The sequence below is a fragment of the Thermobia domestica genome, chromosome 13 (genome assembly GCF_964235325.1).
Source record: "Thermobia domestica chromosome 13, izTheDome1.hap1.1, whole genome shotgun sequence".
Taxonomy (NCBI): domain Eukaryota; kingdom Metazoa; phylum Arthropoda; class Insecta; order Zygentoma; family Lepismatidae; genus Thermobia; species Thermobia domestica.
The window spans coordinates 85,560,071-85,586,294 of record NC_137466.1 but is presented as its reverse complement, the minus strand read 5'-3'; the positions used below and the strand labels follow the sequence as shown (position 1 = coordinate 85,586,294).

General features: G+C 36.3%; 1 protein-coding gene across 1 annotated transcript in view; it reads left to right on the top strand.

Moving 5' to 3' along the window:
* Positions 1–1,474: 1,474 nt before the first annotated feature.
* Positions 1,475–26,224, top strand: part of LOC145668285 (centrosomal protein of 78 kDa-like) — a 56,601-nt gene continuing 31,851 nt past the window's right edge. Inside the window, exons 1-4 of the mRNA XM_081736006.1 lie at positions 1,475–1,699; positions 9,294–9,541; positions 19,757–19,944; positions 25,998–26,174. Of these exons, the coding sequence (XP_081592132.1) occupies positions 9,298–9,541; positions 19,757–19,944; positions 25,998–26,174 (609 nt within the window). The 5' untranslated portion in view covers positions 1,475–1,699; positions 9,294–9,297. The remainder of the gene's footprint in view (positions 1,700–9,293; positions 9,542–19,756; positions 19,945–25,997; positions 26,175–26,224) is intronic.

Below are 26,224 nucleotides of genomic sequence, written 5' to 3'. Positions count from 1 at the left end.
TCTCTCTACGTTGGAAAAAATGAAGACTGGCGGAATTGTCAACACATCTTCAGGATCAGCAGCTGGGTTTTGGCGGCTTTTTGAAGATCTACGTTTCTTGGGCTCATATGGCAGGAGATATTATCAGAAGTTGGAGCTTTTTAACAGGACACTTAAAGACCCAGTTTCTGTGCCAAAATGGGAAACAATACAAATCATAAATAAAAACATGAACTTGAATAATATGCTTAGTCACTGATCATAAGTTCATTGTACTGTCATGAAACCTACAAATTAATATAATCGCCCTGGAAATCACATTAATTATAATAAATATTGTCAACAGTACCATAAATAGGATTTTTGGTATCGCTGGAATAGAACCTGTTATCACAATTAATAGGATTTATCAATCCCAAATCGTGGCACTTTAATTCATGTTATGTGACATTTTGAAAATTAAAGGGGGGGGGGGTGCAATGACATCAGCCTTTCTTTAAATTTGGCCCATATTGTTGAGTGAAGGATACTGTCCCCCCAGAAAATTTTTGGTGGGCACGCCTATGTTTATAGCTTATATGATATGTCCCGTTTGCAGCTGAAACTTTTATGGTCACTCCAACAGCAACAGAAGATTTAGGATTTTAGATTTCTGGGCTTTCGGCATCTATGGCCATTTAGCCCGTTACGTATGAAGGATGACGTACCTCGGCGAGCACAATATCCTGGGAAATGGAAGGAAGAAAGGATTGGGGAAGGAAAGAAGCGGCCTGTGCCCTATAAGTTAGGTACCACCCCGGCATTTGCCTGTTATGAATAAGGAAAACCCAGGAAAACCTCATTCAGGCCTGCTGACCTGAAAAAGCGTTTATACTTTTTCGACCGGGTGGCCCCACCGGGAATCGAATCCGGGACTGCTCGCACAGCAACAGAAGAGGCATGGAGAAAAAGATTTGGGCCTTATGCAGAGTCGTTGTGACGTGTCATTATTGTCATACTAAAGAGTTCGACTAACATATTATTCCTGCAGTAGTCAGGCCTTTAGTATGACGGTAATCATACGTCAAAAAGACTGCATAAGGCGACCTGATTCTTTTTGGGTGCAGTTTTACTATACGGATCCACAGATTGTAAAATGTACGGAAAACATTGGTGACGTCTTTAATTTGCCTATATTATGTCGAGAAGAGAACCCAACGAACCTCTGCGGAGCTTCTAACCCGTTTCTACTCCTACTCCTACTACTAATTATACTATGGATCCGTATAGTAAAACTGCACGTCTTTTTGAATTGGTAGGTCGTTGAACATGGTTTCTGCTCTTATTGATTATCTTTTACGTATAGATGTTTATGTTATTTCAAAAATAAATAAATAAATAAATAAATAAATAAATAAATAAAGCTTTAAATTTTACAAATACCTGTTTATCAACTTTCGGACCTGAATTTAGGGATATTTTGCTAATAATAGTTGGAAACCTTGTTTACGAACAATTGAATGTATTTCAAAATTGTCTGCGGGAGGAAGAATAGGGGAAATAATACATAATAATTTAATGATTTTAGCGACTTGAAGATTGCGTGTATACACAGTGCTTCCATAATTAATACCTATTATTATAAACGTGTTGCTATAAGACGTGTTCATTAAACTATCCTGAGTAGGGTTAACAAATTTATAAGTAGCTTATGCTTGGAAGAAGTTAGATTGACTACTTCGTAAGTACGATTCAAAACATTAAAGTACCAGAGGAAATTTTATTTTTTCGATTGTTTTTTTCATTATCTTTATCTACTAATAAATTTTCGCTGTCGATGACTTCCAGTAATGATCGAATTCACGTTTAATATTGCTGTTCTGTATATTAAATTTGTTCTTCTTTGAATAGCTTACGCGTAAGGGCTAGAGAACATCGCAGGTGAAATGTCACCTATCAGATTATGTAAACGTAAGCTTAATAAAATTATTTTATATTACTTTTTTAATTTAAACAATGCCAATATTAGAGAGAGGAAAAGTCATGATTTTTTTTAAAAAATAAACTTTTTTTTTTGTATAGATTTGCCAACTGGGTCCTTACATAACTTGATTACTTAATTTTGTGCAGGTCAAGTTTAGACACACCACGGGAAATAATCGTTAAAAAGGTTCTCTCGGCATTAGTGCTATATCGCCGGACCAATTTGAAAATCGAAAAAAGTACAAAAATGTACTGCATTCGGTTATATTTGGATTACATTAACTTACGTTAGATTACGTTACATTAGGCGTGTAGTATTACTATCGGATCCATAATATAAGAAGTAGTAGTAGGAGGAGGAGGAGAAGGAACGTGTTAGAAGACGTACGCAAACTTTTCTTGCCCCTGTTACAATCTATGGATCCAAAACAAGTGTACCTCTCCGCGAAATAGTCCATCCGCTTCCACATACAGTGCCGCTTATAACATCAAAAACAACCAAAAAAATACAATCTTTTTCTTAACTCTTACTATTCTCCTTACCTGATTTTCACTCATTCTTCCTCACTAACTTAAATAAATTCTCCAATTGACCCGGTAAATTTCGTAAAATTGGTCCGGCGATACAGAAGTTAATCCGACCTGGTAAATTTCCTAAAATTGATGCGGCGGTACAGCACTTGGGTTAAGTTTAGAGTTACCCCTCCGCTTTTTATAAAAATCAGGAAAATTTACAGGAGAAATGAGGTAAGAAATAATAATTTGAAGTTTTTACTTGATGTTTAGGAATCCGGCACTAGAGTTATGTTTAATACGAGAAAAAAAAATGTGGAAGTTAGTACTATTTGCCGGATGCGGAAGCATTCGCGGAAGGTTTCAGCAGCATGGTAGTTGTAAAATATGGCGAACAGGTGTAACAGATGCGCAAAAATAATGAAGAAAACCTTTTAAATGTTTGTGAAGCCCACGGAGTACTGAAGTTAAGTGAAATGTAACAAGTTTTAATACTTTAAGCACTGTTTTTTGTATGTTGCAAAGTCCAAAGGCATCTCTAAACTTAAGCCCAGCACTTAACCTATTCACTCGAGCAGACGGTTCTACAAAATAGAAAATTTAAACTGCTGGTTGAGTAATGTCCTAACGAACCTAGCCTAACCTGAAAACTCAACAAATTGTCAAAATTTGCTCTTCCTCCGAAAGATATGCGTGAGCAAATAAGAATACCCCACTTAGCATACATGAAGTTGAACACGGCCACCAGAATTAGGCCTAATTGTTGAACAGTTAGAACTCTTTCACGATTGCGTGTAAATAGAGCGTCTGCACATGCCGTAAAATAAAGTACAGTGCAGAAAAACTAACCAACCTGTGGTAGGGAGCAAAGAAATATATCTTACTGAATTTGGGCAGGTCGAAGCTGATGAAACCGCACGGGATTTGTTCGACAGGAGTAGGCGCAGAGGTAGAGAAAAGTGGATTTTTGCAGTCTGATGAGCTCCCATAGTGGTTCATACTTATAACGCTTTCCTTGTAAACGTAAAATGTATCTGTGCAGGAATACTCCGCCGGCGGAAAATAGAGCCTATATTTAGTGGAAGGAGACTAGGCTTTTTTTGAAAAAAAAAAAAAATGTTAGAATTTCGCTAATTTCTGTTAATATTAGGTTAGTTAAGGTTAGGTTAGAGTTAAATACTTGCATAATTGTATTTATATTCTCTTGTGGGCTTCTGGTAAGTACATATACCCTCTATGACATGCCGCATTTCTCATTTCTACAAAATGTACTTCTATTCCATTCTTAAATGAGATTCAAACCAATTAATTTTCCCTTAGTTCTACTCATTTGTCCTGTAAACCTTCCATTTTTCGTATTTCTGGCCCCCTTGATCTAATCATTCCTCGAAAATTGTATCTAATGTAGTCATCTTATATATGCGCTCACTTATATTAACCGTCATAAAGTACTTGTTATGATTTTACACTATTAACCCTACACTTGTAAACGCAAAATACAGCTGTATTACTTTTATTTAATTCTGTCGCCTGTAGAAATTTGTTCCCTGTAAACATGTCTTTCCATGTAGATATTTACTCGTAAATTTTGCGAAATATGGTGTGCTTAAACGTGACCAGCATCATATACATTTCCTTTCTTTATGTAATCTACTCTTAGTGTTCTTAAATATTGTTTCTCATGGGATGTGTTGGATTTCTAGACTGTGCAGATTCACTTTAGGAGGGCTTGACTGTTATGGGTAGGTAATTTTTCACAAATTCATTCTCCTAATCCTTTCTAAATCAATATTTTCTTCACTGGCTACCAAATCACCTTTTACCTGTACTAGGTATAATGAGATACGAATTTCTAGCCACGGTCTAGAAGTCGCGCAGATCGTGGATAGGAATATCGTATTCTAAAAGCACCAGGCGAAACCAGGTGTGGGGCCAACGCCGAAGCGCTGCTCATCGTAGTTTCTAGATTGACACTTGTGCAGAATTTTCAATGTACACAATATGCGTATGCCAAAGCAAATAAGAAAAAACAGAAATTACCTGGTAATTTAATATTTTGTGCGGAGTGTCTTTCACTGCTTTCGAGATTTATTTACTTCGAGATCTCTTACCCCTTAGACACCCATATGGTTGCGTATTATGAGTTAATACATTGTCTTCACATACTGTACTTCGCTTCGTAATGATTTCCGTATGGAAGAATCCGTGGTTAAAATCTTCTACTTTCGCGTCTGTCTTTCTACGTAATTACGCATCTTGCAGTTAAGAACCCCATATATCTTTAACTAGGCCTACTTACTCAATCCTCTATTAATATTACATATTCTATAAATTTTAAAAATATTAGTGAATCCAGATTGCAAATTTGAAATTCTTAAAAATTTAAATCATCTTTCTTCCTTTTTTCATAATATGAATAGTAAACTGAAAACTGTAAATAAATAAATTAATAACTGTGAAATAGAATTGAATGTACATGTTCCTTTTTTAATGGGCAAACTTCCAAATTAAGGTTTAATTTATCCTAGTATTTAACTGTTGTTTATTTATTTATTTATTTATTTATTTATTGCTATTCATGTATGTGAGTTTAGGCATTTGGAAGAATTTCGAATCTATGGCCTTTCGAGTACGGCCAGCGCCCTACTAACTTAGTTTCTCCCGTTAAGAGGGTGCAGAAATAGTATTGTTGGAAGCACTGAGAATTCTGAAATTGTCGCTACATCATGGCCAAATCTCGCGGGAAAAAACAGCCTCAATAATAATAATAATAATAATCTGCTTCCGCGTTGTTCTATGATAAGTGTGCGCGCCCTCGTTGCGTGATGCCTTGGGTTCGATCCCGTGAGAAGAAACACACATTTTCGGTGTTGATCCAGCATCGTGAAGCAGTTGAAGTTTGGGGAGCAATTTGAATTAAGAAGTATCGAAGTCCTGTCTAGGAAACTAGCAATAACCTTGAGATAGCGATCTGCTTAACCTTTTTACCTCGGCTTCACTTCAAATCGCCGGCTGGTTAGCTTAAGTTCAACTGGACTTCTTGTCATAGAGTAGTATTAGTTATTATTATTATTATTATTATTATTATTATTATTATTATTATAACAAGAACAGCAGCCACTATCGTTCATTTGAAGTGATAAAAACGTTGGTGCTTCCTCATGTTTGTCGTTATCGCACGTTACAAAATATCAGCGCATTGAAGTCACAAAGTCTGGATGTCACTACATATGGCGTTTAAACATATTTACACTACATTTGCTGACAAATACCTGTAACTGAAGGTGTCAAAGAACAGGTAGTGTTTTTTTGTGAAGTATCAGGTAGTCTAAAAAGTATTGAATCTTTTGCACATGAAATGCGGTTCAGGCTTAACGTAATTTGATAGTTGTCACTTGAAGCTAGTAGATGTGTCAAAAAGGGTTGAAATTCTTAAAGCTAATCAGATGTAAGATATTGTGCCATGAAGATGATTGAACTTTCGACAAAGCTGCGCTACATTTTACAGAATGAATTTGCAAATTCTGCTGAGGCCCGTGAAGATATTTGTGTAGGTAATGGACAAGATACGGTATCAAAAGCAGCAGCCAAAAGATTGTTCAATCACTTTCGTTCTAGAAATTTCGATGTCCGAGATGCTCTTCGCGGTGGGCAACGAATCACAGCAAAAGTGAGTGAGATTTTAGCAAGATAATCATGAGATCGCTAATGACCTAAACATCCATCGCCAAGCTGGCAACTAAAAGAAGTTTGACGTTAGAGTTCCACATAATATATCTCAAAATCATTTACTCGATCCAATTTCTATCTGCGAACTTATATTGAAGTGAACGAAGTCTTAGCTACTTTAAAGGAATTGATCACGAGCGATGAAAAGTGAATAACCTACGACAACAATATGCGAAAAAGATCGTGTTCGAAGGAAAGAGAAGCTAAGCTCCACAGTCTGTAGCAAAACCAACACTGACACTCAGGAAGATTATGATGTTCATTTGGTAGGATTGGAGGGGCATCATGCATCACAAGCTGCTGCCTCCAGGCAGAACGATAGATTCGGACATGTACCATCGACAGTCAGCGCAAGTTCATCTAGCAATTCCAAAAAAACTGTTCGAAAGTATTCTGAATATCACGCTAACAAGGCCAGACCGCATCCATCTTTAACGACCCATCAGAAATTTTAATGGACCCCACGCACTCGGAATATGGCACCTTTATGTGATCTCTATAGAATTCCCTGAATGGTGTTAAGTTAGTTTCAAAAGGGACTTATGAAAATCACATTTCACAGTTTTTAGACCAGAAACCACAGAAGTTCTATAGCGACGGGATTATGGTGGTGCTGGAAAAATAGCAGATTATCGAACAAAATTATGCGTATAGTTTCATGATGTTATTTTCAAATCACAATAAATGCATTTTTAATTGACTTCCAAACGCTCAATACTCTGTAGACAACCTGATATTTTAAAAATACTCATTTTCTATCTAGTAAATTAAATAAAATTTTCAGTTTAACGTCCCACGATTATGCCTGTTAGGCTAAGGGAGACGGATGATTAAGGCAAGTGAATGATGATGGAAGAATTGGTGGAATGAGAAAGTAGGAGTAAACGGAAGCACCTCGAGAAAACCCACGGACACCATCTTGTTCACCACAACTTGGCCAGGGATCGAACCAGAAACCACGCACCACAGTTAAGCGCTCTACCACTGAGCCACTGTGCCCCCCTGCATGTAGGAAATATCAGAAAAGACATGTCAGCCTTTAACTATTCCAGTCTGTAGTTGGATTCATTTATTTAAAGAAGTGGAAAATTTTAATAAAAAAATTGTGAAAAACGTGGTTCACAAATCAGTGAATTTATACAGCGTAACGTAAGGAATTTATACATCAAAAGATAAAAAGAAGATATGCTCAGGTTTTAAAAATCGATAGCTATTACTTTAGAACATATACAAAGAGACAACCCTTTTGTAGTGCAAGTATGGAAGAATATAGGAGACGACTTACACTATGTGCTTCAAGAAAAAGAGAAAAAGAAGAAATTTACAAACAGATGCAAAGCTTTAACTCCGAACTCTCGTCTTGGCTTACATTTTGAATCCAAAGTTTCAGAAGTACAGCAGAAAATATCTCTATCCTTGGAGCCTTGCTTAGCAAGCAGATGTACAGCCATGCATAGAATATCTCCATAGATTCCGCTATGGAGTTTGCTGAATGCTCATATAGTGGTGCTATCTGCGTACCTACATTAGGGAGGTTCGAAGCTAAAACTAGACAATTTTGTAATGAAGAACTCCAAGTTGTGTCTGCAGTTAAGTGGTCGAAGTCGCTATAATGGCTTATTAAAGATAGCGTGCTACAGACAGTTCTTTAGCTCTGTTTCATCAGCAGGAATGGAAATATTTTTTTTCCACTTTATTCGTTGTTCATTCCAAAATAAGTAATCGGTTACACGAAAAAGACGTCTAAGTTAGTGTTTCTTGTTTAAATAAATGAACAAGACTTAATTCTAATATGGTGCCGCAAGTATTACGTCAGCCTTTTAAAATTTATTTTCCGCTGAAGTGATCGGAAAATAGTAATGTTCAAAAATTACAGGGGAGCTTAGTGAAGTTCCTTAATATAATTGTGTGTGGGTAGTAAGCAATTCACAATTACGATAAATGGTATTCAGTGTGACACTTGCATAAACTTCGATCGTGGCTGTATATTGTATTTATTTCTACCGTAATGTATTTTCCCCCTTGTTTGAAGGTTCATGACAGATGAAAAAGAGCTTCTGTGACTGACATACTTTCTGCCGCAAATATTAATGTAAGTACTCACAATTGTCATCGTTAATACGACTTTCTATTGAACTTGTAATAGTTTCACACTAGTAACCTTCATCTTGTAAACATAAAGTATAGCTCTCTTGCTTATGCGGAATTACAGCACCGGTTATAATTAATATCTTACACATTTCTTTTTCATGTGCACTTTCTCATTTGAACAGTAAAAATACTTTTTTGGCCAACATCTCGTAAAACTGCACTCTTAAATGAACCTGATGTCACTGAGTATAACCCATAGACTATTATAGGCGAATATACAAAAACAAGATGGAAGTTTTCTGTTTCATCTTCATGAGGAAACGGCTGAACCTTATTATTTCACTTCTATTTAAATGCGTATATCGTAATGAGAGAGAGGAAATTCAAAATGTATGCCAAATAGTATCTCATGAGCCTCTCAAGTTAGACAGATGAAACTCTATACTCCTTATTGAAAATTAATTGGGGCGTATTCATGCATTTCTTAAAATTTCTCCTCTAAGGGGAAAGGAAGGGGAATTTTCATTTTTGTTTTTTTCAAAATACTAAAGTAACATTGACGTCTGTCTGTCATCATTGGAAAACGGGTGAACCGTTTGAGATTCATTATTGAGCAAACGCCTGGCTCGGTCCTAGGTATTTTTCATGCCATATTCATTAAGTTTCAGATCCAAAGCGGGGGAGAGGTGGTTCAATTTTTCGCCAAGAATAACGACTGTATCGCTTGAAATAATTTCTTAATCATAGTTAACACTTGGGTTGAGCTGTTTTTAATTTTATTTAAATTCAAAGGTTTAAATTCAAGGTTTTTGGTTTCGCTGTAATGAAGAAACTTTACGTTTATTATCCTCAAACTGTGATGGCACTATGATATAGCTTATTTCCTGTGTTCATTCATGTTTTCGCGTTCTGCGTCGATTGTCGGCGCATGTCTATTACTAAGTTCATGCATTCGTTTATTTATTTATTTATTTATTCCTTTTTTATGATAGGCTGCATTAAATTTTGAAATCTTTCAGAACAATGTTACCTTCTGTGAAGGACCGAAAGTTAAATGCGCATAGCTTCCTAGCTTGTTATTCGGATTTGTGCAAACTCCAGAATTTGTATCCCTTACCAAATATAAAAGCTCATCTGGGGAAGAGAGTCCTAGATTTCAATGGAGACAGTCTAAAGTTAGCTGATTGGGGACCTGTGTTGAAAGCTTTAAGTCAAGACCAAGTACTTCGCTTCATAGGAATCAGGAGTAAATATCCTTTAAGGAAAGGTAAGGAAAGATAAATATTTGTCTTCTTTTTATTAATGAGCTTCTTATGTCATGTTACGTAGATCTAAATATGTATTTTAAGCGGTCCTCATCTATTATATAAAACTTAAAAGGATCTGGTTTGTGATCATATCACAGGAAGACGGCGGGGATTTGAAATTAACTTTCATTTTTGGATATAGTTATAATCTAACTGGAATTGGTTTTTACCACGTTACTTGATTAAAATGCATATCCTAAGGAGGGGAGTGGGAGTAAAAATTTATGTGAGAAATTGGATTTATTACGATCCTGTCAAGTTACGATATATACAGGGTGTCGTAGGAAAACAGTGAACATTTTAATTCACGTAAAGTGCATTAAGCAACAAAAGAAGAATTACATTTAATAATTCAGATGCATGTAGAGAGTATGCAAGTAACAATGAGATTCATGTCACTTTACATCTTGAAGACGGCATCGGAAAGATGATGTCCCATCTCGTCATATACATCATGATACGAGTATGTTTCAGAAATTCGCTGGAATGCGCAGTTTATTACGTCTTGAGAAACGCCAATGAGTCTGTCTTTAATCCTCAGTTTCAGTTGAGCAATATTTGCATGAGGTATACTATACTCTTTGCTTTTGAGATGACTCCATAGATTAGCCTCAGAGAGAAATCGCACACACTGAGTTCAGGGTATCTCCTGGACCATAGAATGACACCGTTCTTATCAAATGCTTTCACAGCGAACATACGTTCCATACGACATACGTTCCACAATGCTTCATTATTACTAAATGGCAGAGTCTTCTCAATGTTGTCTTATCGGTTCCAAAACAAACGGACTATCGGGCTTCACACCTTACGGAGATAATTCGATCTTGTTCGATGTTAACTCGCAGCACTGACTGAGAATAAACCTGTATATAATCGCATGACGCATCCTACGAATAAGACTACGTAACTGGCCTTACAGTGCGCTAACCACTATGCGTCCCAATGTGTCTCCGAACTACTCACACATTCTCACTTTTGAGATCGATGCTTAGCTATTCAAAAATATGTTGGTTATCTTGGAACGTAGTTGTTGGTGTAGTGGTTAGTGCGTGGCACGGAAGTCGGAAACTTAAGTTCAATTCGTGTCTCAGTCTCACTTTAACACTATTGGAATTCCTTGCGTTCACAGCTATTGAGGATATTAGTGACAACAGCTCCCCTTCTCATATAATATAGCCTAAATTGCAATATTTTTTCCTGAAGTTATTGATAAAAAGGCAAGTAGGGAAAAGGTATTCACTTTTGCTAGGTTCCCCATTTATCCACGAAGATTCGTTGCCCATTACAATAAGTTAGAAATTAATTGGTTGGCCATCAGACCTCAGTAACTTGAAATGTATTACCGTCATAATTTATTATCACTGTGTAAGTCAGTAGAGGAGATCTCGATTCTTTATGCTGTCGTGTGGTTTCCAAAATATGTACACTTTGTGTGAGACATCACCAATGAGTGTGGAAACTCTACTACAAGTGCAGTCATGTCGCGACTGTTAAACGAGTAAAGAGAAGAAAGAACTTTTCGAAGTCAAACATAGTAAATGTTAGTAAATTCTGCCAGTTCCAAAGAATGTGTGATAAATGCTGATCCGTAGAGCAATGAAACATGTGTGTATCTAACATATTATCTCTGTATATTTATCAATAAAAAATTTTAAGAACTCTTCTGTTTCCTTAATCGGTGACGATATATGATGAGAGACTAACGCCATGAACTCATACCTAATTAGCGAATACTAAAAGCACAGAAATTATAACATTTTCATCACAAATCTGTAGTATAATTAGGTACTATCTGGAGTTCTTCCTATACATGTACTGCATGGAGTTGTGAACGGGAAGCCTTCGTGAAGGAGGTCTTTTTGCAGAGTAAGAAGTTGAGAGTGTAATACTCTGTAGAACAAGATCTTTGACGGGTGGATAACAATTCAAACTGGTTTGGCAAAGCAGAGAATAGCGTCCAATAGAGAAGTTTAGATTCTGTTATGATGAACCTTCAAGTTCCTTACTCCATAAAGTTAGATCGTTAGTTTAAGAGGTGGTGAACACTACAATTATACTGACCAAAGAGCAGGGTTGGCTGATTTAAACCACAAAATAGCTTTAAATTGTGTGAACTTTACCATATATCAAACTCTGCATTAGTTTTATCCAGGGTGGAAAAAATCATGATTTTTTTAAAAATCATTTTTGTTGATTTTTTTTTATTTAAATCGATATTTTTGATTTCAATCAAATCTTTCTCCTCGTAAATTACAAGTCGTGAACTGAAGAAAAAGCATTAGGAATTAGTATTAAATGCTAATTATGCCATTTAAGTGAAAGTGTTAGGGTTGAATTTTGAATTAATCCTCAATTGCTAACCTATATTAATCCCAAACAATGTTTCTTAACCCTTTTAAATTTTTAAAAGTAAATTATAGACTTTCAGTCAAGCAGCTACATCATCATCCCTATTTATCCTAGGATCATGGTTCATGCCTCATTCTCTTCAGAATAGAACAACCTTTGAAACGGTAACATTCGCATTTCCCTATCGTATCGTTGAAGCGGTAAATTTTGAGGAAATGGGATTTTTCTGATTTTTTTTTTTCAAATTTTGATCCTCTCTGGACTCCCTTGTGTTAATGCACATCAGGGTTGGCAAAAACCATGGTTTTTATTGAAAAAAAAAACAACAAAAAAACAGTATTTTGGTTTAAACCTGTTTTTTGTTTGTTTTTTTGTTTAAACCAGGTTTTTCTGGTTTAAATAATTTGCTCTATGTATTTATATTACATATGGACAGAAATAAGTTTGTTTCGCCTTACTGTTATTATGCAGCAACAGGGTTATGCTGGAAGGGGTCCTACAAGCTTAAAGCGGGATCCAAACAGCTTCCCGGCTTATTTCCGAGAGAAATTGTCCTCCATTTGGACTCGAAACCGGGACTAATTGGCCACAAATGCAATGAGTATGGCGACTCACTCACGAAGGACTCCTGATAAAAATACTCTGTACTGATCTTTACATACTTGTTAATATAATTGTCAAAAGTCATTTCAGGATGAAAAGATAAATAGTTGCACAAGTGAAACCATTATACAGAATTACATATAAATCGGGAAACTCCCGCGTTAGCCATTGGGAAAATCCTGTTATTACTTTAAATGCAAAGCAAATTCTGTTATTGCTTTGCATGTAAAATCTGAGGTCAACGTATCATAATCAGTACGCTAAAACTAAGGTATTAAATTCCAAATTTAGTATGTAGGTATCATTCAATAAAATTAAAACGAAGTCCAATCCAAGTTAATGTTGGAAGCTACGTAGGCAGTCGATAAATTTTGCCAATGTCTATCAATACATTTAGGTAACCTTTGCTTCTTTATAAAACCCAAGCATTCAGGCAAGCAAAAACATACAATTTGGCTTCGTTTCGGATGTTTAGGCTTAACATCTTTATGTAATACCGAGGTCATAAAGAAGACTTTCGTTTTAAAGTGACATCCGCTACTTGGTTTACACATGAAAGAAGGGTTGTGGTTCGACCGAGAATTGAACATGGGACACCTTAATTAAAAGGTGAAAAGGAGATAAAACTAATGCAGATGGTTTGATATGTGGAAACGTCACCATGAAGTTCACACGATTTAAAGCTTTTTTCGTTCTTTTTTCTTTTTGGCTTAAACCAGTTTTTTTATTTTTTATTTATTTTTTTTTAAGACCAGCTGGTTTAAACCAGCCAACCCTGATGTGTATAAAATTTCAAGCTATTTTGAATAGTAAGGGCGGGGAAAATATTTAACAATGAGCTAAGAACATCCTCACAATGCCCCAGATAACCCGCATGTAATATAAAAACCTCCTCAGACATCCCTATTTATCCTAAGGTCGTCATTTGTGCATTATTCTCTTCAGAATAAAAAAGATTTTCAATCGTACCGTTTAAATGTCTCCATCGTGTATCTGGGGCGGAAAAATCACGAAAAAAGGGATTTCCTGTTAAAAAATATCCTTTTTTACTTTTTACCTCTCTGGACCAACCCCCCAGCCAGAGGTTGGGGTAGAGATCTGAAACACTGAAAAATACTAAGGGGTGCATTGAATAAATGTGCAAAATTTCAATCTTTTAGGTGCAAAAGTAAACCCGCGAAAAATAATATCCCCCAAATACCCCAGATTCCCGTATAAAACAGGATCTCAGGTAACAGTTTCATGAAACATCCCTATTTATTCTAGGATCATGGTTCGTACATCATGCTCTTCAGAATAGAACAGCCTTTCAAACTGTACCATTCATATGTCTCCATCTGAATCGCGAAAAAAGCTATTTTCTGAAATATATATATATATATATATATATATATTTTTTACATTTTCCCCTCTGGACCCCCTGTTTCTACGCAGACATCTGAAAACATCTGAAAAATTCTAAGGGGTGCACTGAACGAGTGTGCAAAATTTCAGTCTTTTGAATGCAAAATATAAGCCCGCCAAAAAAGAGAATAATAGGCATAACAAAAAATATCTTTTTAAATTTATGATGTCATTACACACTATGTATCGACGCAGAAAGGTGTAAAAGCATATGTAACATGTTCTACAATGCCTCCAGTCTCGAAGAAAAACGAAGTAAAAAGATTTATTGATATTTTTTTAATCGAATAATGAAGATTCAATTTTTAATAGAATAAAAATAGGTAATATAATTTAAAAGGTTAAGCATTAAGGAAAAAGTATAGCAACGTTTATCAAAAATGACACTTTTTTCACAAAAGTTACTGATATTTGGTAGGGGCATATTTTTTTAAAAAATGGAACTAGTTTGAGGCACGAAATACATAAATTTTGCCTAAAGTTATAAAGCTTTTAAAAAATCGGAGAGGGAATAGGACCCCTCTAAATACGAACTATTATCTGGTAACAAACAAGCAGACGCGCACACGATAGAATTTTCGTCTTAAATGTCGATGGTGATTTCCCCGTTGGAATAGTTAACGATTTAAAAACCCAAACCCATTGTTACGAAGAGAAGAAAGCAGGATTGCTCTGTTACCCGTTCAAAACGGGATTTTCCCTAATCATCCAGTGCATGACACTTATTTTCATACTATGTTGTACATACTCTACATTTGAGTCTCCCATAACCGAAATAACAGAACAGAAACGGGATTTTTCTTATTTTCACTTTAAGTTATTTTATTTCAGAATTTGATTTAAATCAACGATTTTTATTTAAAAAATCAAGTGATTTAAATCAGTCCACCCTGGTTTTACCTCCCTTTCATCTTTTAATCAAGGCGTCCCATGTTCAATTCTCGGTCGAACCATAACCCTTCTTTCAAGTCTAAACCAAGTAGCAGTTTGAATGTCACTTTAAGCAAGTCGTCTTCTTGATAACCTCGGTATTACGTAAGAGTATTAAGCCTAAACATACGAAACGAAACCAAATTGTATATTTCTGCTTGCCTGAATGCCTGTTGTTTTATGAAGAAGCTAAGGTTGCTTAAATATATTAATAGAAATTGGCAAAATTTATCTACTGTCTACGTCGCTTCCAACACTAGCTTGGATTGGATTTTCAATTTTAATTTAATTGAATGATCTCTACATACTAAATTTGTAATTTAATACCTCAGTTTTACGATACTGATTATGATACGTTGACCCTAAAATTTTACATGACACGCAATAACGGGATTTTCCCGTTATTGCTTTGCATTTAAAGTAATAACAGGATTTTTCCCGATTTATATATAATTCTATATAATGGTTTCACTTGAACAACTGTTTATATTTTTGTCGTGAAATGAGTATTGACGATTATATTAACAAGTATGTAAAGATCAATACAACGTATTTTTATCAGGAGTGCTTCGTGAGTGAGTCGGCAGACTCATCGTATTTGTGACCATTAGTCCCGGTTTCGATTTTAAATGAGGACAGTTTCTTTCGGATGTAAACCGAGAAGAGGCTTGGACTCCGTTTTTAAGCTATGTGACCCCTTTCAGCATAACCCCGTTGTTGCATAATAACACCAAGGCGAAACAAACTTATTTCTGTCCATATGTACTGGAAATACATAGGGTAAATTATTTAAACCAAAAGACCTGGTTTAAGAAAGAAAAAAAGACGGGTTTAAAAAAACAGGTGTATTTTTTTTTTTTAAAAAAACATGGTTTTTGCCAACCCTGTCAAAGAGTAATAGAAATTGTAGAGTTGCAGTTATACTGACATAAATGTTATTTAGGACAAGTAGAAAACAATATGTATGGTGTAAAATATACAATATTTTATAGTTGTAGTTATACTAATATTACATACAAACAGTCCCGTGGCAAGTTACTTTCTTACATAATGACTTCCGCTGCGCATACTGAAACACTTTGCAAGATGAATGTCTTTCTACATTTTCTTCTCTTGAAGAATATATCGTATATTAAAGATAACAGATTGGGTTATATATATGCTCTTGTTATGTTATATTTTGTTTAGGTAGTGCGTATGTTCTAATTTACTATATTACTTAGTCTGATATACTTTCGTATATGAATATTCTGTCAATAAAAAGTATTTTTTTTTACAGAATAATAATAATAATAATAAATAATTTTTCGTAGGCAAAATTCGAATCTTTGCTAAAATGAAATCTTCCTATAAGTCTTAGTACAGTGGATTATTTTGAAAACAAACATAATTAAAGCAAATCTGACTAGCGGAGGGCGGACTTGGGTAAAGGAGCTACCGATTGATGCATGAGTGTTGAATGGCAGCCATCTTGATGGCCGCCATCTTGGATCGAGGTTATTTGTTTCAAATAGGAAGGTGGGCATGTGACACATCAATTAACAGTGCTTTTAGCAGGGGAATGCAGTGCGTTATCATGTCCCGTTCCAAAGTTATGACGCCCCAAAGTTGATGGTTTTTTGTTTCCTTTCAGGGAGAGCGACGTGGCACTAACGCTGCAAGAAAGACGTGACGCCCCAAATTTTACAGGTTTTCTTTTCGTTACAGGTAGAATGAGATGGCACTGACAAAGCAGGAAAACATTGAGATCATCCTAATGTCTAGAGAAAGAAGCAGTCGTGTGATTGCCCAAGACTTCAACGCGCGCCACCCCGAAAGACCTGCAATAAGCCACAACACCGTTAGCTACCTCATTAGGAAATTCAGTGTAATTGGTAATGTTGCCGGCAGATCACGGTCAGGTCCCCCACGAACCGCTACAGACGAGGAGACATCCATAATGGTGCTTGCTGCGAGTGTGAAAATTCCGAAGCGCAGCACAAAACAACTATCAGCGATAATACGCGTACTACGTGCTTCCGTGATGAGAGTTTTCCATACGAACAAGTGGCATCCCTTCAAGTTGCAGCTTCTCCACAACCTGTCAGAGGATGATCCAGACCGGCGAATGGAATTCGCCAATTGGGCTTTGTCATAATATGCCAGCGTTCTCTTCACAGACGAGGCAAACTTTTATTTGGATTGGGAAGTGAATCGCCAGAACATGCAATATTGGTCGGATGCAAATCCACATGCGATCAATCCCTGCAACAGAATTACCCCTGCTCATATGATGTGGTGTGGCATGTGGAACACGTCGATCGACACTTATTCATTCCTGGTACCCTAAATGGTGTCCGATATTTGGACATGTTACAAAAGTTGGTGTTTCCGTTGCTGCTTCTTCCTGATGCCACCTTGCCGCGATATTTTCAGCAAGATGGTGCACCATCTCACTATGCGCTGCCTGTGCGGGAATGCTTGGATCTGCATTTTCCTAGACGTTGAATCGGTCGCTGAGGCCCTGTGGAGTGGCCAGCCCGGTCGCCGGACCTCACTCCCTTGGATTTTTTATGGGGACACTTAAAACACCTGGTGTATCAGGAGAAAATTCGGGATGTTGCACACCTACAGGGACGTGTTCAGGACGCCTGTGATAGCATCACTCCTGCTGTGTTATTGCGGGTTCAGGAGGACTGGATTAAGAGACTCCGGTTGTGTGTTGAAATGGAGGGCAACATGTGCAGCACATCCTGTAGGTGGGACTTTGAGGCGCCATAACTTTGGAACGGGACATGATAACGCATTTCCGCTTGTGGGACTGCATTCCCCTGCAAAAAAAAACAGTGTTAATTGATGTGTCATATGCCTACCTTCCCATTTGAAAAAAAATAACCTGGATCTAAGATGGCCGCCATTCACCACGCATGCATCAATCGGTAGCTCCTTTATCCAAGTCCACCCTCCACTAGTCAGATTTGCTTTAATTATGTTTGTTCCCAAAATAATCCACTGTACTAAGACTTATGGACCAACCTGTAGATATGCAACTTTAGGGCTACATCACGAAACACTATGGTATATTCTGTGGCACAGTGTTTTCTCTTTTCTTGTTTTGATGATCTTTCACCATCTACAGGTTTGAAAACCTTATCCCCTAATGTGTCTTTTTTTTATATATATACTTTTTTGTCACATTTAAAAAAAATAATTAAATATTTATTTCGTAGTAACGTCCAGGTGGTCTGTTAGTCTTATATACTATGTGTGACTGAATGTAGGGAAAATGCATGCCCCTGTGTGCAGATATGTGGCAATTGGGAAGAATCTAGGATTTCTGTACTTAAACTGTGGAAGGCGATCTAGATTTTTCTAACCAGGAGTGTAACTAGGAATTTCGCAGGAATTCATCTTAACCACAGTCTAGTGTTAAAGATTTGTACAAACTTTCAAGTTTTTACTTGTAACAACTTCGGAGATTTGTAAACGTCGTAAAAATGTTCAAATCCGTCTTTTCACTCCTTAGAGAAACTATTTCGAGATCTTGTATATATATATATATACAGATGGTGATCAGAAAAATGGAAACACCTGAACGAAATTGCAACTTACCAAATTAATATGGTGTCGGGCCACCTTTCGCCTTCAGAACAGCTTTGATGCGACGTGGGATGGAGGCATAGAGGTCGTGAATTGTAGCAAGTGGAATTTTACACCATTCCTCGTGCAGGGTATCGGTCAGTTCTGTGAGAGAGGATGGAGGTGGAAATTGTCGCCGGAGTCGTGTTTCCAAAACGGACCATAGATGTTCAATTATGTTGAGATCTGGGGATTGGGCGGGCCAGGGGAGGTGTTGAACTTCATCTCGATGTTCCTCAAACCACGCTGCAACAACGCCAGCTGTGTAAATGGGTGCATTATCATCCTGGAAGATGGCGTCATTGTCCGGGAACAACATCCGTACCATAGGATGCAAGTGGTCTCCTAAAATTGCGACATAATCTTTGGCAGTGATTCGTCCGCTAAGTGTGACCACAGGACCCAATGAAAACCATGATATGGCGGCCCACAGCATCACCGAGCCGCCGCCATGTTTCACAGTTAGGCGGAGACACTGCAGATCATAAGCTTCTTTGGGCGTTCTCCACACACAAACGCGGCCCGTGGTTGGGAATAGGGCGAAGTATGACTCATCCGACCATATCACACGTTTCCAGTCCTCAACGGTCCAAGTTGCATAGTTGTGGCACGACGGTTATGCGTGACAATGCCCTTTAATAACCGGCGTGACCTGTCAGTCATGACTTTCTTCCGCCCACTGTTCCGCTTCCCCGATGTGGTTTTCCCGTGTGTTGTGTAGGCCGTCATCACTTTCGACACTGTCCCACGCGACACACCTAACACAGTAGCCACTGCCGTCACACTCACTCCACATAACCGCGCACCAACAATTTGCCCTCTTTGAAAAATCTGAGAGGTCTCCCATTTTACACTATCTCCGTCTGCTGCTGCCACTGGACACTGCTGTTCCACTGCGCCTGACGTAGTATGGAGACCGACCTAACACACCACCACCAGCGGTCCGGCCCTGCGGGCGCCACGACACCACTGCCAACCCATACATCTGACGTGTTGCCAACTACAGGTGTTTCCATTTTTCTGATCACCATCTGTATATATGACTGGTGTATTTAATCGTTCAGTCATCCATTTCATGGTCATTGCTAGTTACCCAAAATTTGTAAAATTTATGGAGTCTAAGAAAAGAGAAGTACCTGGACTACCATGCCTCGGATTTTGTCTTATTAGTGTCTTAAAGTATTTTTCTCACACTACTAAACATTTCATAAAGTGTCTGGTATTTCGTAATAGTTAATCTGTAAAAGAAAATTAATTTTATTTTTCAGTGTTTGAAGATATTGACTCAGAAGATAAAGCTCGCAATGTAGTCAAGAAACCAGTATTTTTCACACGCTTTATTTTCCTTCAGTTGATTGATTCCTTGTGTCAATGTCTTAGCAAAACAAAAGCTCTTGAAAATATCGAGTTGGATGGTTTGCCAATGACGAAGGAACATCTTGCTACTTTCATGAAAGTAAGTTTCTCTCTAAATCAGATATTAATACAGAACATGTGTAAAATCTATCTTTTCCTTGTTACTAAAAGTAGAATTGTTTCCAAAGAAAATTATATTCACGGTTATATTCATGAGAATATTTAGATGTAATTATATAATTTTGTTTCACTTCTAACAAGAATTCTTTATAAAGGCTATTTAAATTACTATATTTGTTGTTATCACTAGTAGGTGAAACAATGATGGGATAATATAGAAAAAATCATTAAGCAATCTTATACTGGCGGGAACTTTAATCTCTGTCTTCCTTCATCGAAATTATATTTGTAATTGCTTTTAACTTTGTATTTTCTCGACTTAATTCATGCTGTCTACAATTTTATAAATGCTAGTATTTTTATGGAAGAGTAGTAATAGTAACTGTCTGTTGATCAATTGTGTGTCATTGGTTGTCGGTTCGAATGTAGGTTTCTTGTAATTTAATAATTATAGAAATATGCGATATATATTCTATCGATTAGCGTTATAGGTATACTCTGCTATTTATATTGACTACTTCGATTCCCGGCGGGAGCTCATGTGGTTCGGATTCCATGTTAATCAGTAGGTCCTCGTCTCAGATAGCCTCGGTAAACTAAAATCAAATCAAATCAATTATATTGACTGCTCTGGTCTTGCCTGAACCTGGATTACATACTGTTGTCTCAAGAAGTCAGAAGTAATAACTCCAAATAATGATCATCTACTCTGACGTTGAAACCGAAATGGTGAAAAAGGAGACAGTTATTTGAAAATGAGAGGTCAGAATTTTCTATGGAAGGTCAGCATGAGTTAAAGATGATTTCATATCCAATTGATAGGTCCAACCGGGACTTGAAGCAATAGTAATAGTAAAAGGTAGATTATTTTTGTAGGCAGCCAGGAATTTCTCAAGAGAAGATTTATTTTCTTGTATTACATGCTTTTATAAATATATATTTAACTGCATAGAGATAATTCGACAGTTTAATTTGCGGGGGAGGAGGTTCTGCAGTTAAAAGTATCTTTACGCATTCAAAAATGTGAAATCAGTGCAAATTTATGAAATTCTGGTTAAAATTCTTTCTTTCTTTAATTACGAGTCTGAAACACCTGGTTGATAGAGTAGCACCCAGTCACAACCTGTCGCAGAGAGTTACATTTTGTTTACATTACAGTCTTAAGTGTAGATATGCTGCAGCAGTTAATAGGAAAGCACCATAATCATAGGCTACTAGTTCTTTTGCTGGTAGTACGCAGATAGAACAACAACCGTTTGACAGGCTGAGAGCAGGGTTCGAGTTCCAGCCAGTTTAGCGCTAAGTTTTTGATACCCCATCTGTGCTTGCGGGCAAAAAGCGTGGCTCCTCATTTGATTTCCCCCTGTAGTATACTGGGCTCGGATACAAACTGAAGTACTGGTTTGGGTCCCAATTTAAGACATAGATCCCGTCCCACATAGCAAAGGTACATTAAAATCCAGTCATGTCAACAACTAAGAGACCTGACTTGACATGGCTGGTGATGAGATCTGACTTAGAACAGAAACGTGAGAAAGTGAAAAAGTTTTTTTTAGCATAAATTCTGTCCCGTCAATGTTAGCATAATGTGCTTTTTAACAATTGCCTTTCGTAATTCTAAACAGGGGAGACCGGGGTAATAAGAGACAGGGCCAAAAATTCCCTAAATATCAAATCAAAATTATAAAAAAAATAAGTAATGAAACCATCAATACCTTTACTTTCCTACCCCACTTGTACTTATGAACTAATATGAGTTTTTATATTGTTGTCACGCTATGCAAAAATACCTTCACTTTGAACTTTCCACGGAAGTTCATGACTTAAAATAAAATTTTATTGTGAAAAGTAAGTTGCAAATGTGGAAATGACTGCTATGTATTTTTGTGACTAAGATTATGAAGATTGATGTGAAGTTTTGAAAAATGCTGAAACATTACATTTCAGGTCAATTGAGGGCATGTCTCTTATTACTCCTTTTAGAAATTTTGAAGGGCTTAATAAGAGACATCTGTCTCTTATTACCCCAGTTCAACTTTATGTTTATTTAGCGCATGTGACGAGTATAACCTGCTAGTTTTTTGTATATAGAAAATAAATAGTAAAATTCCTACTCTGGCAATCCAGTCAGAGTCTGTACATAGGTAGTAACAGTGGAGAATATGCTTTGGATCAACTAATTTTATCATCAACTGGTGAAAGTTTGCCAGGAGAAATTGATCCAACCAGAGCAGAATCTTACTTAGAAATGTATTACGCCGTGTACTATGTTCTTGACTGTAATGTTGAGAAGGTTATTGCTTTCCCAGATGAAGGACCATGCAAAGTTAAATGTTTGAAGAAAGAACTAAATGGTTTCAATTGACCTGCCTATGATGATATTCAAACAGTGACATCCAAATTTGTGTTTTATGGACCCATCAAACTGGATGGAAATGGGCCATTCCAAATTTCCAGAGGATAGCTCCAAAAAATTCGTTGTATTTATAGCAAAGTGAAAAAGGACTTTTGAAACCAAAACAGAAAGATTAAGTATGACTCCTCTTCTTTTGATAGGCCTAGGTGTTTGTAGGTCTATTCTTAACATTTGTTAAACTCATGCCTATATGCCAACAGCTCTTCTTGGCCTATACATTTTTCCTATGTTTATTTAAGTGGTCCAGCCTAAGATAATTAATAAGGCCTACCTGCTATAATTATGTTACACTAAAATTTAAATTACGTTTATGAGGTTTTTAAATGTTAACTTGGAGTTTACATAGTCTAGCATAACATTTCCAAACTCTTTCGCACATTTTTAGATGTTCGTTCGACTGTACTTCGTAAAAGGTTTAATATTCATCTTACATATTTTTCGAAAATGTAGTTTTTTACATAGGCTACATTTTACATAAAATTTGATCAACAATAGGTTTACAACATTTTTTAATGTTCTCTTCTTGATTGATTACAATTTAATAGCTTTTTCAGTCCATTTAAGTTAGCGAAAACTATTTTTCAAATGCGGTGTTTTTTCTTTATTGCGAATTTAGTCACTTTTTAAGTTCATTTTCGACATTCTCCAGAAAATTGCTTGTCAGCATTCTTTTTTATTTGGTAGTGTGAGTTTTGTCCATGATGTATCTAGATTACGTAAAATTCAACTATACTTTGTTTTAATGTTTTTTGATATTTTATACTCAGACAACTAAATTTTCCGAACAAACTAATGAATTTCATTTTTTAAATCTTGATATTTCGGAAACATATGTAAATATTTCAGATCTGAAAAAAATAATTTGTTCAGAATTGTCTGAAGATGTTTCTTAAAACTCTTACTCATTTTCTATTCTATTTGCATGAGCAGTGAGAGCCCTGTCTCTTATTACCTGTTAGGGGTAATAAGAGACACTGACTTTAACAAAATTTTTCATATATATATTTTTTGGCACGAAAAAGCAACTGAAAATGTGTTAATACATCAGCAGGTTTTATTTTGTTAAAGTACAATCACATATATTTTTTTTCTAGTTCCTCAAGAAATCAATACAAGTGCTAGAATTTCTTTTGTCTCTTATTACCCCGGCCTCCCCTAATTAAAGTTTTTATTGAGCAACTAATTTTATTGAAAATCCCTGTGTTTCAGTAATTGAAGGCTACTAAAATTTCATTCAACCTCGTTGTCAGAAAAATGACAAAATATGAAAAGATAAACCGAACAATGAATGTAAAAGACCGACACTTAGTCAAATCATGAATGGTAATTATTAGTTTTTAACATACAATTAAATTTGGTACAGTTTTATATAGAGATATACTGTATCTCCCCAGGCTACAATAGAAGTAAATCAGTGGTAAATATATATGCTTACCCATCTTCGCGTACTGTTACTTACATACTTGTGAACTAATGCGTATATTTTAAAAATGGTATTCTGTATCTAAAAGTATCTTACTAAAAATTGTAGATTTTAATATGGATTGTTAACTGTTGTACGTGTGTAGTTAGAAAGGAACAAACAGAATGAACATGAAAGGAAGAAAATACAACACACATGTAAAATTCGTGTGAATTACATATATACGTACAAAATGAACTCTGAATCTTAATACTGATTGAACATAGGAAACTCATATTAATAATAAGTCAATACTAACCTGGAAATGCAGTAGAACCCCTCTAATCAGTCACTTTTGGGACTGGGAGTATGGTCGGAATCCAGAAAAGGGCGAATTATCAGAAAATACAGAAAAATACGGATTTACAGTAAAATAAACAATTTCTGAACTCAAAAATGACTATATTGTTCTCTACAGCAAAAACAGACGAACAGTAAGCACTAAAAACTGCACAGTACAGTACAGAAAACATGCACAACGAAAGAAATGATACAAGAATGAGCGGAGCACTAAAGCGGATATTAGTAACAGCAAGTAAACAACAATGTCACAACGGTAGTAAACGACAGTGGGCCTCGTGATGAGTCGCCGACGGACACCAATGGACAAGTTAGGCTCGAACACAGTCGGATCAACCAAAGTGGCGGACAAGCCAAGGACGGACGAGAGGGGTTCTACTGTATTCCTCATTAAGCTTTAAACCATCTAGATGAAAGCCAGTCGAAATTTGTGCCTGAAGTGAGCATTTGAACATAATTTCAGTCTCACAGGAATACTCCTAGGTTATTGACTTACATTGCGATTTGCAAATCGCCTTCAGACATTGTGAAAGAGAAAATTGAGGAAATGAGAAAGATAAAGAGGGTGACCAATTATCGTATTGCAAGAACTGAGGAAGTACCATACATATGTAATTAGCAATGTCAGATGGTAGCCTCTTTTTAGGTGCGTCAACCTCCGTTTTTGCTCTAATTATTATTCTGGGGCATTATTCTAAACTAATATAAAATTTTTTGTTTGTTTACTACGAGTGCGAGTATCTGTGCATCCTCAGTATTTGAGTACAGGCATCTGATTCTATATGGAAATCTTTCACTTATAACTCTATAAAATATATCAATCAAAGCAACGTGTTTTAGTATTTATGGATAACTTTTAACATGATTTAAAACAAGGTTACTCTATACCGTGAACTTCAGCTTCTGATGCCTTTCCACAATTTCAAACCCTGCTTGATATATAATGCCTCTCAAAAAGCTTGAATAATTGTTGTAATCCCTTTTTAATAACTGATTCGTCCTGCATGACCGTTGTTACATAATTATTTAAAACGTAATAACTGATTTAAAATAGAGGCTTCAGAAGAGGGATGAGCAAGAGGAAGAAGATACCATACAACATAAGCAGGTGAAGTCTGTGTCTCTGCCAATGTAACGCATGTCTCCGTCGAGTTGCATCCATCACACGACAGTCCGTAAAATTACCAATCTTTGACCTACCAGACGTGTTCCACAGCATATCCATGAACGAAAAGGTCTGTAGGTATTATAAGGATACCATGTTTTCTCGGTTACTTCATCTCTACGGATGATAGTGCAATTTTATGCGCGTATGCCAATACTTTTAGAAACCTTTTGAAAAAAAAGAAAGAAAAACTTACAGTAGAAGTTCCGTACATGCAATATCCCCAGTAGTAACTACCAGTAGGACAGAACAGTAGGAGAAAAGAAAGAAAGAAAGAAAAAAAAACTGAACTAGCGAAAACTCGAATCCCGATGTTATATTTACAAGCCAGTTTAGAGTCCCTGCCAGTTCAAGGACCAGATTTTTTCGTGTTATTCCGTAATATTCTGTACGTACTGGTACACAGTGTTTATGAAATCTTATATGCAGCACTCTAATGTCTCTTTCGTGTAAAAATTCCTTGTCAAACTGCTTGTTCAGAAGATGGCTGGTTAATACTATTTGAAAAATAAAATGGCAAAATAATTAAAGACTGAGCATGTCGCTGTAACTCAAAATTGATAAAAATAATATCCCCGTAAACAGAATATCGAAGCTAGAGTCCTTCTGACCAATGGCTACATTGTTTGTATTACTCCAAATAAACTCATGTCTAGAAGAAATATTATGGTGATATTCTGTTAATTGCAGGGCATTTCACTGTGTCATTCGCTGCGTGAGATCTCTCTGGACAGATGCCAGATTGGAGATGAAGGATGTGAGATTGTCTGTATCAACATTAAAAATCTACAGAATCTTTCAACGTTGAACTTATCCAATTGTAACATTAGTTCGAAAGGAGTTGAAGTTATAGCAGGTCTTATCAAGGTAACATGAGTTTTTCTTAAGTATAGGACGGATTTTTTTGTTTATTAAAG